A 12,295-nucleotide genomic window follows, 5' to 3' on the forward strand; every position below is an offset into this window, starting at 1 on the left:
GGGGTAATTATGAAGACTGTATGGATAAATATATTTAAAGCACTTTGTGTTAGTACATAAAAATGTTCAAATAAATGCTTGCTATTTTCATATGCTTAAAGGTCTTCCTTTTTTTTTAAATGAACAATTATCTAACTTGACAAGTTTTCTTAATTGAAAAGAAAAAGTTAGAAAATCCTTATGTTACAGAAAATTTTGGATTTCCTGAGACTAGTTCATGCATTTTTTCTGTGATGCTCTTATTTTATCAGTTTTATTATGGCTTTTTCTTCTGGAAAGATATAAGAGAAAAACTTGATTCTTTTGAGTTTTAAGGGAAGGTTTCGATTATTCTGAAGTGTCAACTGACATAGAAATAAGGATCCCAATTTTCTCTTTCTTTTCTTTTCCTTCCCCTCCCTCCCTCCCTCCCTCCCTCCCTCCCTCCCTCCCTCCCTCCCTCCCTCCCTCCCTCCCTTCCTTCCTTCCTTCCTTCCTTCCTTCCTTCCTTCCTTCCTTCCTTCCTTCCTTCCTTCTTTTTTTACAAGGTCTTGCTGTATCACCCAGCCTTGACCTCCTGGGCTTAGTTGATCTTCTCACTTCATTCTCAGTAGCTGGGACTACAAGCATGCACCACCATGCCTTGTTAATTTTTATATTTTTAATGTTTTACATTTTATTTATGATTTATTTGTAAAGACGGGATTTCACCATGTTGCCCAGCTGGTCATGAACTCCTGGGCAAAAGCTATCCACCTGCCTCAGCTTCCCAAGGTGCTGGGATTACAGGTGTGAGTCACCATACCTGGCCTGGATCCCAATATTTTTTATACTCCCCAACCAGTGATTAGACTAACAACAAAACCAAAAAAACTCTATGTGTAGTAAATTTACATCAGGAAAAAGGTTAGTGAATATTAACTGTCTCATCTCTCTTCAGTGTCATGTAAGAAATGATTGTGCCACGTGGCTCTAAAAGATGTTAATACTGGATCCTTCTCCTCAGGATTTGTAGTCTTAAGATGTTTTTGCTACCATTTTAAGGAAACGGTAGAAATAATGTTTGGAAATGTACAGGAGAATGCTATGTTGCCATGTTGCCAGGACTCATGAGAGGGTTCCCTCAACTGTTATAATTCCTTTTAAGGCTGACTTTACTTTTCAGATCAAAGGTTACATCATAATTAGGAGTTTCTTAGGATGTCGAAGCAAAACACAGTGGGGGATGAACAATGAATGTCATGGACTGGTGATGGTAAAAAGCTGTTACCACTTCCAACTAAGAGAAATCAGTTAATATGGTAATGGCTGATGTTTGGAAACCTTTCTCCTCTTATATCAATTAATTGCATCAGCACTTAGTGAAAACATGAGAAAGGATCTGTCCTGCCATAAACTCCACCAGGGAAAATCAGGTAGTCCTTTGCAATGAGTTGGTATCAGCACAGCAGTAGGGAGGCCCATGCAAATGTCAAATTAAATATTTATTCATGATCTGTTTATGTGCTCACTTATTGCTGTGTCCTAAGAAAGCTATCCAGGAAAATGAACTCTCAGAAATGAGATTAGTTACGTACTGTCTTGTGTATTTTGTATTTTCTATTAAAATAAGACCTCATCAGAGTCTTGATTATTACTGGTTCCATAATTTTTTTATTATATGCAAACTTGTTTGTCCCATGCAGGCCTGAGTCTCCCTGATCCTTGGTCTTCATGTTTGTTCTGGCTGTCATGGTGGCTTGATGCCCAGAAAGTAATGAATTCTAGGGGTCCTGAATGTCACTCTACACTAGACCTTGCCTCTTACATAAAGCGTTTGCTGAAGTACTTCCTAGGCACTTGGTCTTACACTGTAAGCTCCTCATTCTCAGCATATTGCAGCCAGGCTGAGCAGTATTAAGGATCTGAGAAATTGAGGTTTTACATGTTGGTATGTGTAGCTATGATTTATTAACTTCTGTTTCGATTTCATATTCTAATATATGAACATTCCATAATTTATCCATTCTACTGAATGTTGGTCAGACATTTTGGTTAGTGTATTGTCTGTTATCTGTAATGCTGCTAAGGCCATCCTTTTACTTGTCTCCTTAGAGAAAAGTATGCAGATATGTACCAGGATGGAAATCATTGTAAATTTAACCACTATGTCCACCATTTAACGCAAGAAATAGGCTACTGCCTCTCCTTAAAAGACTTATGTATATCAATTTTCAATCACCGTTCCCTCCTTCTCCGCCTGCCCCACCTGGTTATAATAATGATCCCAGTAATCTTTGTGTTCCTTTATAGTTTTATCACAAAAGTATGCCTATTTTGATTGGCATTGCATTACATCTATAAATCAATTTGGAAAAAATTTCTATTTTGCATTGGCCCTTGTTCTAGCCTCTGAACCCACCTTCTGCCTTAGACTCCTCCCGTATCTCTGATACATCATGTCTACATTGTAGAGACTGTTACCTTGCCTCTGATACCTCCCACTGATATTGCAGAAATTAACTTTCTGAAACATTTCTGTTCAAAAGTTTTCTATGACTACCTTGCATGCATGAAGTCATGCCTCCTAAGTGTAGCTTTCAAGCCTCCTTTCTAGGTGCTAAGTGTTCTGGTTATCTATTGCTATGTAACAAAGCCCCTCAAACTTAATGGCCACAGCAAGAACAGTCAGGAGTCACAATGAGGAGTTCCTCATTCACGTGTTTGGTGCTTGATGCTGGCTGTCTGCTGCAAGGCAGCGCTGGGTTCCATGGGTGAGCTTGCCATGAGAGAGAGAGCTGGGTAGAAACTGTATTATTACCTCTTCTAATCTAACCTTGACAGTCCTGTAGTTTGAAGGACATCTGTGTTGTTTTTAGTTTCTGGTAATTATGAACATAGCTCTTAAAAATAAATAATTATCTACATTTTTATGTGAACATAAATTTTGATTTTTCTTGGGTAGTTTTCTAGAAATGGGATTGCTGGATCAGATGTCAAGTATCTGTTAAACCTAATAAGATGCTGTCAAACTGTTTTCCCCATTGAGTGTATCATTTTACATCCTCATTGGCCCCATTTGAGAGTTCCAATTGCTCTGGGTCCTTATTAGCAATTGGTATTGTCAGGTTTTTGTTTTTTTTTTAATTTTTTTTCTCTTTTTTAAACCATGCATCTCTTTTTGGTTTTTCCTTAATGCATTTTTCTAATGCTAATAATTGTGAGCATCCTTTCATGTACTTATTTCATATACATATATCGTATTTAGTGAAGTGTCTCTTTAGATCTTTTGCTCATTTAAAAAAATTGGGTGATTGTTTTTTATTTTTGATAGTTCTTTATGCATTTTGGATACAATTCCTTTTTCAGAAATACGATTTGTAAATATTTTCTGTCAGCATGTGGCTTATCTTTTTCTTCTCTTAACATCTTTTGTAGAGCAAAAGCTTTTAATTTTGAATAAAGTCCAGTTTATCAATTTTTTTATTTTCATATTTTGCTTTTTGGAGATCTAAGAACTCTTAGACTAAGCCATACCTTACTCTGTTGCCTATTTCTTCTGCTTATAATATGTGTCTCATCCCACTCCCTCATCTCTGAGGGCTCAGTAACATCCTGTTTCTCAACTTGGTTGTCTTGATTAGCACCCCTTTTATATGCACACATAGTATTTTGTATTCCCCCTACCTCACTAGGGCTTGTTTCACTGTATTACAGCTGCTTTTCCTTCCTGAGTCTCCTGCTAGGCTGTGCCAGGCCATCAGTCTTACAGGGCAGAGACCATTTCCTATGTTCATTTTTGCATCAGGCCCGGTGATTCATGCATGATGGCCAGCATTTGTTGAACATAAGAATGGATGGAATTGCTGGATGTGCTTAGGTTCCCGTGCCATTGTACATGCTATTCCTAATTTCTTAAAATACTCTGTCTCCCTGGCTGGTTGCTTTCCTTCTGATCTTTTAAGCCGGTGAGCCATTCCCCATTTACTTCAGGCTGAATTACTTGCTGTCCTACTGCGCTCTTAGGGCTTTTTGTTTGTTTGTTTTTTAACATTTTCCCTATTCAGCACGTCTCTCATTGTATTACAGATAGTTGAGTAGGGGTTCTTCTTTACCAGTGGAGTGCGACAGAGGAGTAAGAGCTACACTTCTTTTTCATCTCTTAGCTCTCAGAGCCTAATAACCCTGCCTAGTACTGAGGACTAAATAAATATCTGCTGAGTATAATATGTGATTGTCTCCTTCTAATTGTTTTTTTAACATAAAAAGCCTAGGCGTTAACACAATTTAGAGAAACATGGTAGGCAAACCATGCTGATATGCTTAGTCTCCATCCTCCTCATGAAAAATTTTTTCTAGAGCAAAATTTTGTTTATATCATCCGTAGAAGATTTAATTCTGTAAAATAGATTATGAATATGAATCATAGAACAATTTAAAAACATAATAATTTTGTTAGAAGAAATTAATAACACCTTTAATGCTGACAAAGTATCCTTATGACATTTGGCTATATTTCTTTCTTTTTTTAAGAAAAGTCTATATTTGTTAGCATTTATATCTTTTTTATATGTAGATTTTATTAATCCCAATTATATATTATATCACACAGATGTACACTTTAGAATGCTGTATACCTTAAAAATTTAATATTGAACCATAAGCATTTTTGGTGTTAAGTATTGTCATATGTAGAGATGATGCTGTTGTACCCACTGCATTCATGATTCTATAAAATGATGTGCCCTTCAGTTCCTGAAAATGACTTCATCTATGACAAAAGCCAGTTATACTTCAAATCAGATCGTGTGACAAAACAGAATACACAAAAAAGTGGTTCCAAAGTGTGGTCACTCCTTGACATTAAATCCACCAAAAAGATGAGACTGCTTTGCCATAGTTCTGAATGTTGAAATATACAAGAGAACTCTCAGCGTGGGCTTTGGGGACTCTGTAATAAGATGGAATTCACCCTTAGAGAAGCTACAACCTGTAATTAGGCAATAGGGAGAGACACAGGAACTTGTTCTGAGCATGGAGCATGTGGTCAATGGAGGGGGACGAAGAGAGTGAAGACCATAAAATAACTATTGAAAGAGTTGTTCTCCTTTTTAATCTAAAACGTAAAAAAAATTTTAAACTTAGGCAAAGTTAGTAAAGAGGCTTGTCAGTAGAAAACCTGGCATGTGGAAACACATGAATGAGCCTGCCTATTTCTGTGGATTTTTTTTTCTACTGCCTGTGGGCACTCATCTCATCTTTTTAAAGCATGTCTATTGAAACTGCACACATGTGGTGCTTCAGAGCCAGGATTCTGACTGTAGTTCTGTCCCTTTGGCCTAGTTTCACTTTATTTTCTGAACATCTGTTCCTTCATCTGTAAGACGTAAACAACAGTAACTCCTGGGGTTGTTTTGAGATTTAAATGAACTGGTCTGTGTAGAGTGCCAAGCGCAGGGCCGGGCCACCCAGAGCTATGAGATAATATTGATTCTCAGACCTCTTTCCACCTTCTGCCTTTCTTTTCTATTTCAGTAAAAAATCTGAGTATCTGCTACTTGTCCTGCACTGAGTATAAAACTGGTATGACCTCACTAAAGCTAAAAAACTGAAGTAGACAAAGGCTTGGTTTTCAAAGAACTTAATAATTGGGGGTGGTAGGGGACTGATACTTAAAGCAACAAACTATAATATAAGATAGAATAAATAAATGCTAAAAAGGGAGGTGGGGTTTGACCAGGAGAGGACTTAAGGAGGTGAGGATGTGTGATAGTGGCATTTAAGGACACATTGATTTTCATAACTGAACAGAGCAGTAAAAGATTATTCTGAATGTGAAATTGCACGTCATGTTCGATGAGTAACAAGTTGTCAGCTTTTTATCTTGAGCATGGGATGAGTTGTGGGAGCTTAGGCTGCAAAATTGGAATGGAGGCAGAACTGTCACGCAAATAGCTTCACTACATGGTCGAAGAGCTGATAGGAAGCCTAAGACAAAAATGCACCTGGGCTGTCTTATGGATGTAATCACTACTAAGAACTAAAAAAAAAAAAAAAAAAAAAAAGACCAAATGGTTGCAAAATGCTTGCTAAGCATTGGGAATCCATCCAGTGCCACTTACTGTCAGTACCTAGTTTGCAATATGAACTCCTCTGATTAGAGAATACTATATGAGATAATTGATGGTTAAAGAATTTATGAAGGAGGCCAGGCACTGTGGCTTATGCCTGTAATCTCAGCACTTTGGGTGGGGGCCAAGGTGGATGGGTTTCTTTGAGCCCAAGAGTTTGAGACTAGCCTGGGGAACATGGGGAAACCCCATCCATACAAAAATTAGCCAGGCGTGGTGGCACGTGCCTGTAGTCCCAGCTACTTGGGAGGCTGAGATGGGAGAATCACCTGAGTTGGGACGTCAAGGCTGCAGTGAGCCATGATCACGTCATTGCACTCCACCTTGGGTGACAAAGTGAGACCCTGTCTCAAAAAAAAAAAAAAAGATTTTATGAAGGAGAGGTCTAAAGAAATAAGACTTGTTATTAGTATGGACTTAGAGGTATGATTTCTCTCAGAGCAAGGAGGTTCTTCAAGCAAATTCTGATACCAGCCTCTTTACTTTGAAAGTAGGAAACAGAGTCCCTAGAGGCAATTTACTTCAACTTTTGGGAACTTTGAAGATCAGTCTTTGAGAACTTAGTTGTTGTCTAGTGGCCAACTGGATGTTGTGTTTCTGAATAATAGAAATTAACAGGTGAACTTGGATGTCATGGATTAAAAATTAAGTGTCAGTGTAGCTACTGTAGGAGCACTTTCATGTACTTTGTTGTTTCTGCTTCCAGGGACCTAATACCTATCATTGCTGCTCTGGAATATAATCAGTGGTTCACAAAGCTGTCCTCTAAGGATCTAAAACTGGTAAGTAATCAAACATGCAAGATTTCAAAAACCCAATAATTGTGAAAAAAAATTTTTTTACTGTACTGGTAAGCTGTATACATTTTATTTCTTGAGGAGGTATTTTCCTTTAAATGATTTGCATAACATTTAGTCAAATTTGTACTGTGAGATGCTTCCAAGTATTTCCTCATGTATTCAGCTGTTTCAGGCAATTTAAGAAGATGAACAAAAAGATACATTTATTGTAGCCTTTAGTATAAAGTGATTCAGTTGGCAAAAACTGTTAAAGTTACATTTGCACAGCTGCAAATAGCAGATTTTTTATTCCTATCTTACACTCTGTCTCTACAAAGTTTCCCTTCCTAAGAATTTAGGAAAACATTAACAGGTAGAGTTCCCCTGTTCCAGTAATGATAGTTAATGTTGATTTTCAAGATGGGGTTTTGGGTAGATTTATATGAAAGCAAAATGAAATTAAAGTGAAATCTGTTTTTGTAAGGTATGAAGGAGAAAAATATTTGGTGTATTTTATTAGTGGAAATAAGATGCTGTGTTGGGGTTGTTGCCAGTTCACATCAGTCATATGGACAGATGCTATCCATAAATTAGCTCTCTGGTGTTTGTTATGGGATAAGAAAGAATTTATATGTTTTCCTGGAGACTCTCATGTTTAAGCCTCTAACTTTCAGAGTTAAGATTTTCATAGTGAATACATCAGACTTGGAATGAGACATGGATCTGTGGGACATGGAGGGTTGAGACTGGCTAGTGGGCAGGTGACTTGGTTCTCTGAATTTGCCTGGGGTAGGGGTGGCCTAAAACATTATATGTATCAAAATGGACTAAACTCATTTGGGGTCCCTTAAGAGCCAATATGGTAGAGGAAAACGCATGGACTTGGAATCAGAAACCTGGATTTCAGATTCTGATTTTTATTACAAGGCTGTGTTACCTTAGATAACTTACCTGACCTTCCAGGGCCTCAGCTTTCTGCATACCTGTTATTGTGAGCTAGTTGGAACCATTTCTTATTCATCTCTATCCAGTGTGTATGAGAGTGTGTGGCTCATAGTAACTATTTAATAAAAATTGGTTTAATAAGTAGATGTCTAATAAGTTATCAAAGAGATTGAGAAATGAACAAATATAAGAGTATGAATTATGTGAACTATATAATTCAAACAAGAGTTGTGTCTGAGCAGTGATGATGGAGTGAGGGTTGGCATGAGTTGGAGCCAGGTGAGCCCTCAGGGAGCAGACGGGTAGCCATGATGGGAGACCTAAGAATAGAAGTCCCTTGTTTGCTGCTTGCTGGGATGGGACCATTTCCAGGACTGAGCCAGCAAAGAGTACAGGTGGGAAAGGGGAGCCATTGGAGGAATGAGAAGGAGATTAGTCCAGGGATTGTGGGATCAGAGAGAACAATGGTTTGCTACCATGTCAGTTTTCCTGGCTCATTCAAACATTTACATAAGCTTGTGAATTTCAAAATGGGGCCTCAAGAGGGTTTCAAGAAGGTTGTGGATATCTCGCTTTTAGAGATTGTCCCAACCTGTAGTTACAGGAAGGTGTCCAGGCAATTGCTGCTGCCATTCTGTCATTATTCCTCCCAGGTATCATCTCCTTTCAGCTGCCTTAGATGTTTAGGACATAAAATATGCACCTAATCATTTCAGTCCTGGCAAAACAAAGCATGTAAGTGCTAGTATGCTTTCTTAGGTGTCCTGGGATGGAAGGAAGTGGAGGGACAGGATGTGAGGACTGCTCATGCCGCTTTTCTATTAACTGAGATTTAAACACAAAAATACAGTTTGCATATATTTTTAATATTTGGTATTTTAAAATGAAGTGATCTTTGTGGATATTACTCTACAGGTCTTCAAAAAGAATACTAAATTCTTGATGCTTTTTACCCAAAGTTAAAAAGAAATGATACTTTCCCTTTTGATTGGTACTGAAGTGGGCAGTCTCAAAGCACTGTCTAACATTGGGTTTGTTCAAAGAAAAGAACACTGTGAAGAAGCACATCTTTGGATTTTGTAAACATGAAGTGCAAGGGCAAAAATAAGTGGCTGCTTCTCAAATTATATGAGCTCTCTGGGTTAAGATTGTTCCTAGTCCAATAAAAGCCTCCTGTGCTAAGGTGCCACAAGAAAAATATGACTTTATGTTGATCTTATGAAGCAAATTAGCAATCACTATTTCTAATCTGAGTCAAGGATTTTTTAAAAAAATGGTACTGAATATGCAATTAGGACCCATGTTTTTGGCCAACATTCTTGATTCATTAAAAAAACAATAGAATTGGGGTCTTGCTCAGCTTCTTCTGTTTTGCAACTTAGGCAAATTGGTGAGCATCTTTTTTTAGTCTTTAGGGAATGACATGGTGGGACCAGATAATGTATACATTTCTTTCAGTTCTAAAGTTCCATTTTTTAAAATTATTTTATTTTGCAATAGTTCATTTATTACTCTATAGTGATTCTAGTTTTTGTTGTTTACATTCCATTTTTAACTGAATGCAAGCTCCTGGAGAGCCACTGTATCCAGTTTTTAAAAAATTTCCTAAATTGCTGCATGTAGTGCTGCACATGCTGTAGACATTTGGATAACACTATTGGAATTACCACATTATACTTAGTAGCTAGGTTTGAGTGTGTCTCCCTTTAAAAGTTTCATTTCCTTATATTCATCCCTGTAGAAAATGATGCTTTTAATGTACTTGGCACTCAATAAAAATTAGTAGAATTAATTTAATCGTGAATGATTTGTTACATGTCTCCCCTACTGGCATTTTAAAGAAAAGTTTGAGACACTTTCATACATTTTCCTTAATAAATTTGTATTACACTATTTATACCCCAATGAGCTATAAATCTTCAAAGCATTATGGTAAATTACTTTTCTGGGTGCACTGCAAGGTAGCCCAGAAATGGTAATGATCCCAAGAATTATTTCTGGTTATTAGGATAATCTCTGCAAAAACATTATCTAAGTAATCACTTTTTATCATGACAACACAGAATAAGACCAATTCCTTTGTATGTACATTGTGAGATAAAGAATTATACTGATAAGGGTGTCACCATTTTGAATATCATCACTGTCAGCATAATGTAAATTGTAGGCATCAGGTCAACTGGAATTTTTCTCTTTCCTCCTAAATCAGTGGGACACATTAGAAACCCAGCAATAGTGTAAAAGTGGCATTATAGACAGAATGGAATCAAACAGCAAATAAGAATTATGAGAGCCTTACATGCTGTGGGACTTGGGGTGTATCCAAGTTGGGTTTTCTTAAAAATACTTGGCTAGAGAACTTGTGCCACATTCAGACTGTGTTCCAATTATGGTTAATCCAGTTGGGTATTTGTGATCTGATATGTCAAAGTACTGTAATATTTTTATGTGATATTTTAAGAAAAGGTGCTTTGATATTACATGCCATGGCACATAGAACATGCCTTCTTTCTCTCACTCTTTTTTGTAAATATCATGAAGTATTTAGTATACCCTAGGTTGCAAGGAGAATTTTAAAATCACTTTGTGTGTGTGTGTGTATGTGTGTGTGTGCATGTGTGAAACAGGGTCTCACTCTGTGGCCCAGGCTGGGATGCAGTGGTGCCATGATGGTTCAATGCAGCCTCGACATCCTGGGCTCAAGTGATCCTCCCACCTTACCCTCCTGAGTAGCTGGGACTGCAGGCGTGCGCAGTCTGGGACCCCACCCCACTACTTTTTGTATATTTTGTAGACATGGAATTTCACCATGTTCCCAAGGCTGGTCTTGAACTCTTGAGCTCAAGTAATCTGCCTTCCTCAGTTTCCCAAAGTTCTGGGATTACAGGCACAAGCCAAAATGACTTTTTAATGTATAAGTAATATTAAGGTCAAGAACCACTTTCAATTAGTTTTGGAATGAGGCAGGTTATAAATATAAAAACATTAATAAAGAAAAAAATGCACAATTCTACCACCAGGGCACAACTCTTCATTTTTCACTGTCCCCTGAAAATTTTATTATATATTACTCATTTTAATTGTTGTAATCTTGTTTAACATATAGGCATAATAGTTATATAACTACATAATGGTTTTTTGACATTTTTTATTACATGAGACAATTTATTTTATGTTTATTAACATGAGACAATTATTTATTAAGCTTTTTCCTATTATTAGGTTGTTTCCCACTTTATCCTATTTATGTTCCAGTAGGAACATCCTAATACCAGTTAGCGTTCATCAAGTACTTATTTAGCCTTCCTATTTAAGTTTGTGACCTCTTTAAACCTTAATTTTCTTATCTATGAACATGGAATAATAATGTTTAATGGTTTTATAATGACATACACATAGAGGGCTTAACTCAGTGCCTGGCACATGGTGAGAACTCTGCAAAGATATTTTCAACATCATCATAATCACTAACACTTAGTCTTCAGCTCTCCATGTTGAACGTCACTTTCTTTGGGAAGTCCTCTAAGTTTCATGAGCCTGGATTAGGTGCACCTATACGTATGCATTGCACTACCAAAATGGTCTTTTTATTATTTTATCATAATTGTATATTTTTATCTTATTTCATTCAGGCTGCTATAACAAAGTGCCATAGATTGGGTAGCTTATAAATAACAGGTTTATTTTCCAGTTCTTGAGGCAGAGAAGTCCAAGATCAAGGCTCCAGCAGACTTGGTGTCTGGTGAGGGCACACTTTCTTGTTCACAGGTGGTGCCTTTTAGCCTTGTCTTTACTAAGTGGAAGGGGCAAGATAGCTCTCTGGGGCCTCTTTTACGAAAGCACTAATTCCTTCATGAGGGCCCCACCATCATGACCTAGTCAGTTCCCAAAGGCACCTAATTGCTAATGCTATCACAGTGGGGATTAGGTTTTTAACTATGAATTTTAGGAGGGGGTGGGGACACAAACTCTGACCATAGCATTCTTCTTGTCTGTTTCCCCTGCTGGATGGCACACTCTTGAAGGCCGAGACTTTCTCCTTTATATCATTGTATTTCCAGCATCTTCATCATGATGGTGCGTAGTAGTAGATGCTCATTCAAGGTTTATTGAATGAGTGAATGTTTTACTTAATTAAAACTTTGCATTGCATAGATTTATAACAATAAAGTTTTTCTTCTTTAGAGTTATGGAATAGTCAAAGAACGTTTTCTGTTACAGTCCACTGATGTCTGTGAACAGATCTTGAGGGTGGTGAGTAGGTCCAATCGACTGGAAGAATTGGTGTTGGAAAATGCTGGACTTAGAACGTGAGTATTTTCCTGAATATATAAATATGTTGCTTTAAAACTCTGTGCCATTTGCTCTTCTAATTAATTCATAGTATATATATATTTTTTAATTGGGCCGATCACATATACAGCAATGTTTTTCCTTCTGGGAAAAAAAAAATCCCTATAATTGCCATCATCATGAAGGCTA

The 12,295-nt window shown here is 37.3% G+C and overlaps 1 protein-coding gene across 13 annotated transcripts in view; it reads left to right on the forward strand.

The window, feature by feature from the left end:
• The window catches only part of CARMIL1 (capping protein regulator and myosin 1 linker 1), a 346,067-nt gene that overhangs the window by 181,370 nt on the left and 152,402 nt on the right, over window positions 1-12,295 (forward strand). For all 13 annotated transcript variants that reach the window (XM_030817391.1, XM_030817392.1, XM_030817397.1 and 10 more), the window contains 2 exons: window positions 6,796-6,871; window positions 12,035-12,123. In XM_030817391.1, coding sequence (XP_030673251.1) covers window positions 6,796-6,871; window positions 12,035-12,123 — 165 coding nt within the window. The remainder of the gene's footprint in view (window positions 1-6,795; window positions 6,872-12,034; window positions 12,124-12,295) is intronic.

This window comes from Nomascus leucogenys, chromosome 8 (genome assembly GCF_006542625.1).
Source record: "Nomascus leucogenys isolate Asia chromosome 8, Asia_NLE_v1, whole genome shotgun sequence".
In the NCBI taxonomy this organism is placed as follows: domain Eukaryota; kingdom Metazoa; phylum Chordata; class Mammalia; order Primates; family Hylobatidae; genus Nomascus; species Nomascus leucogenys.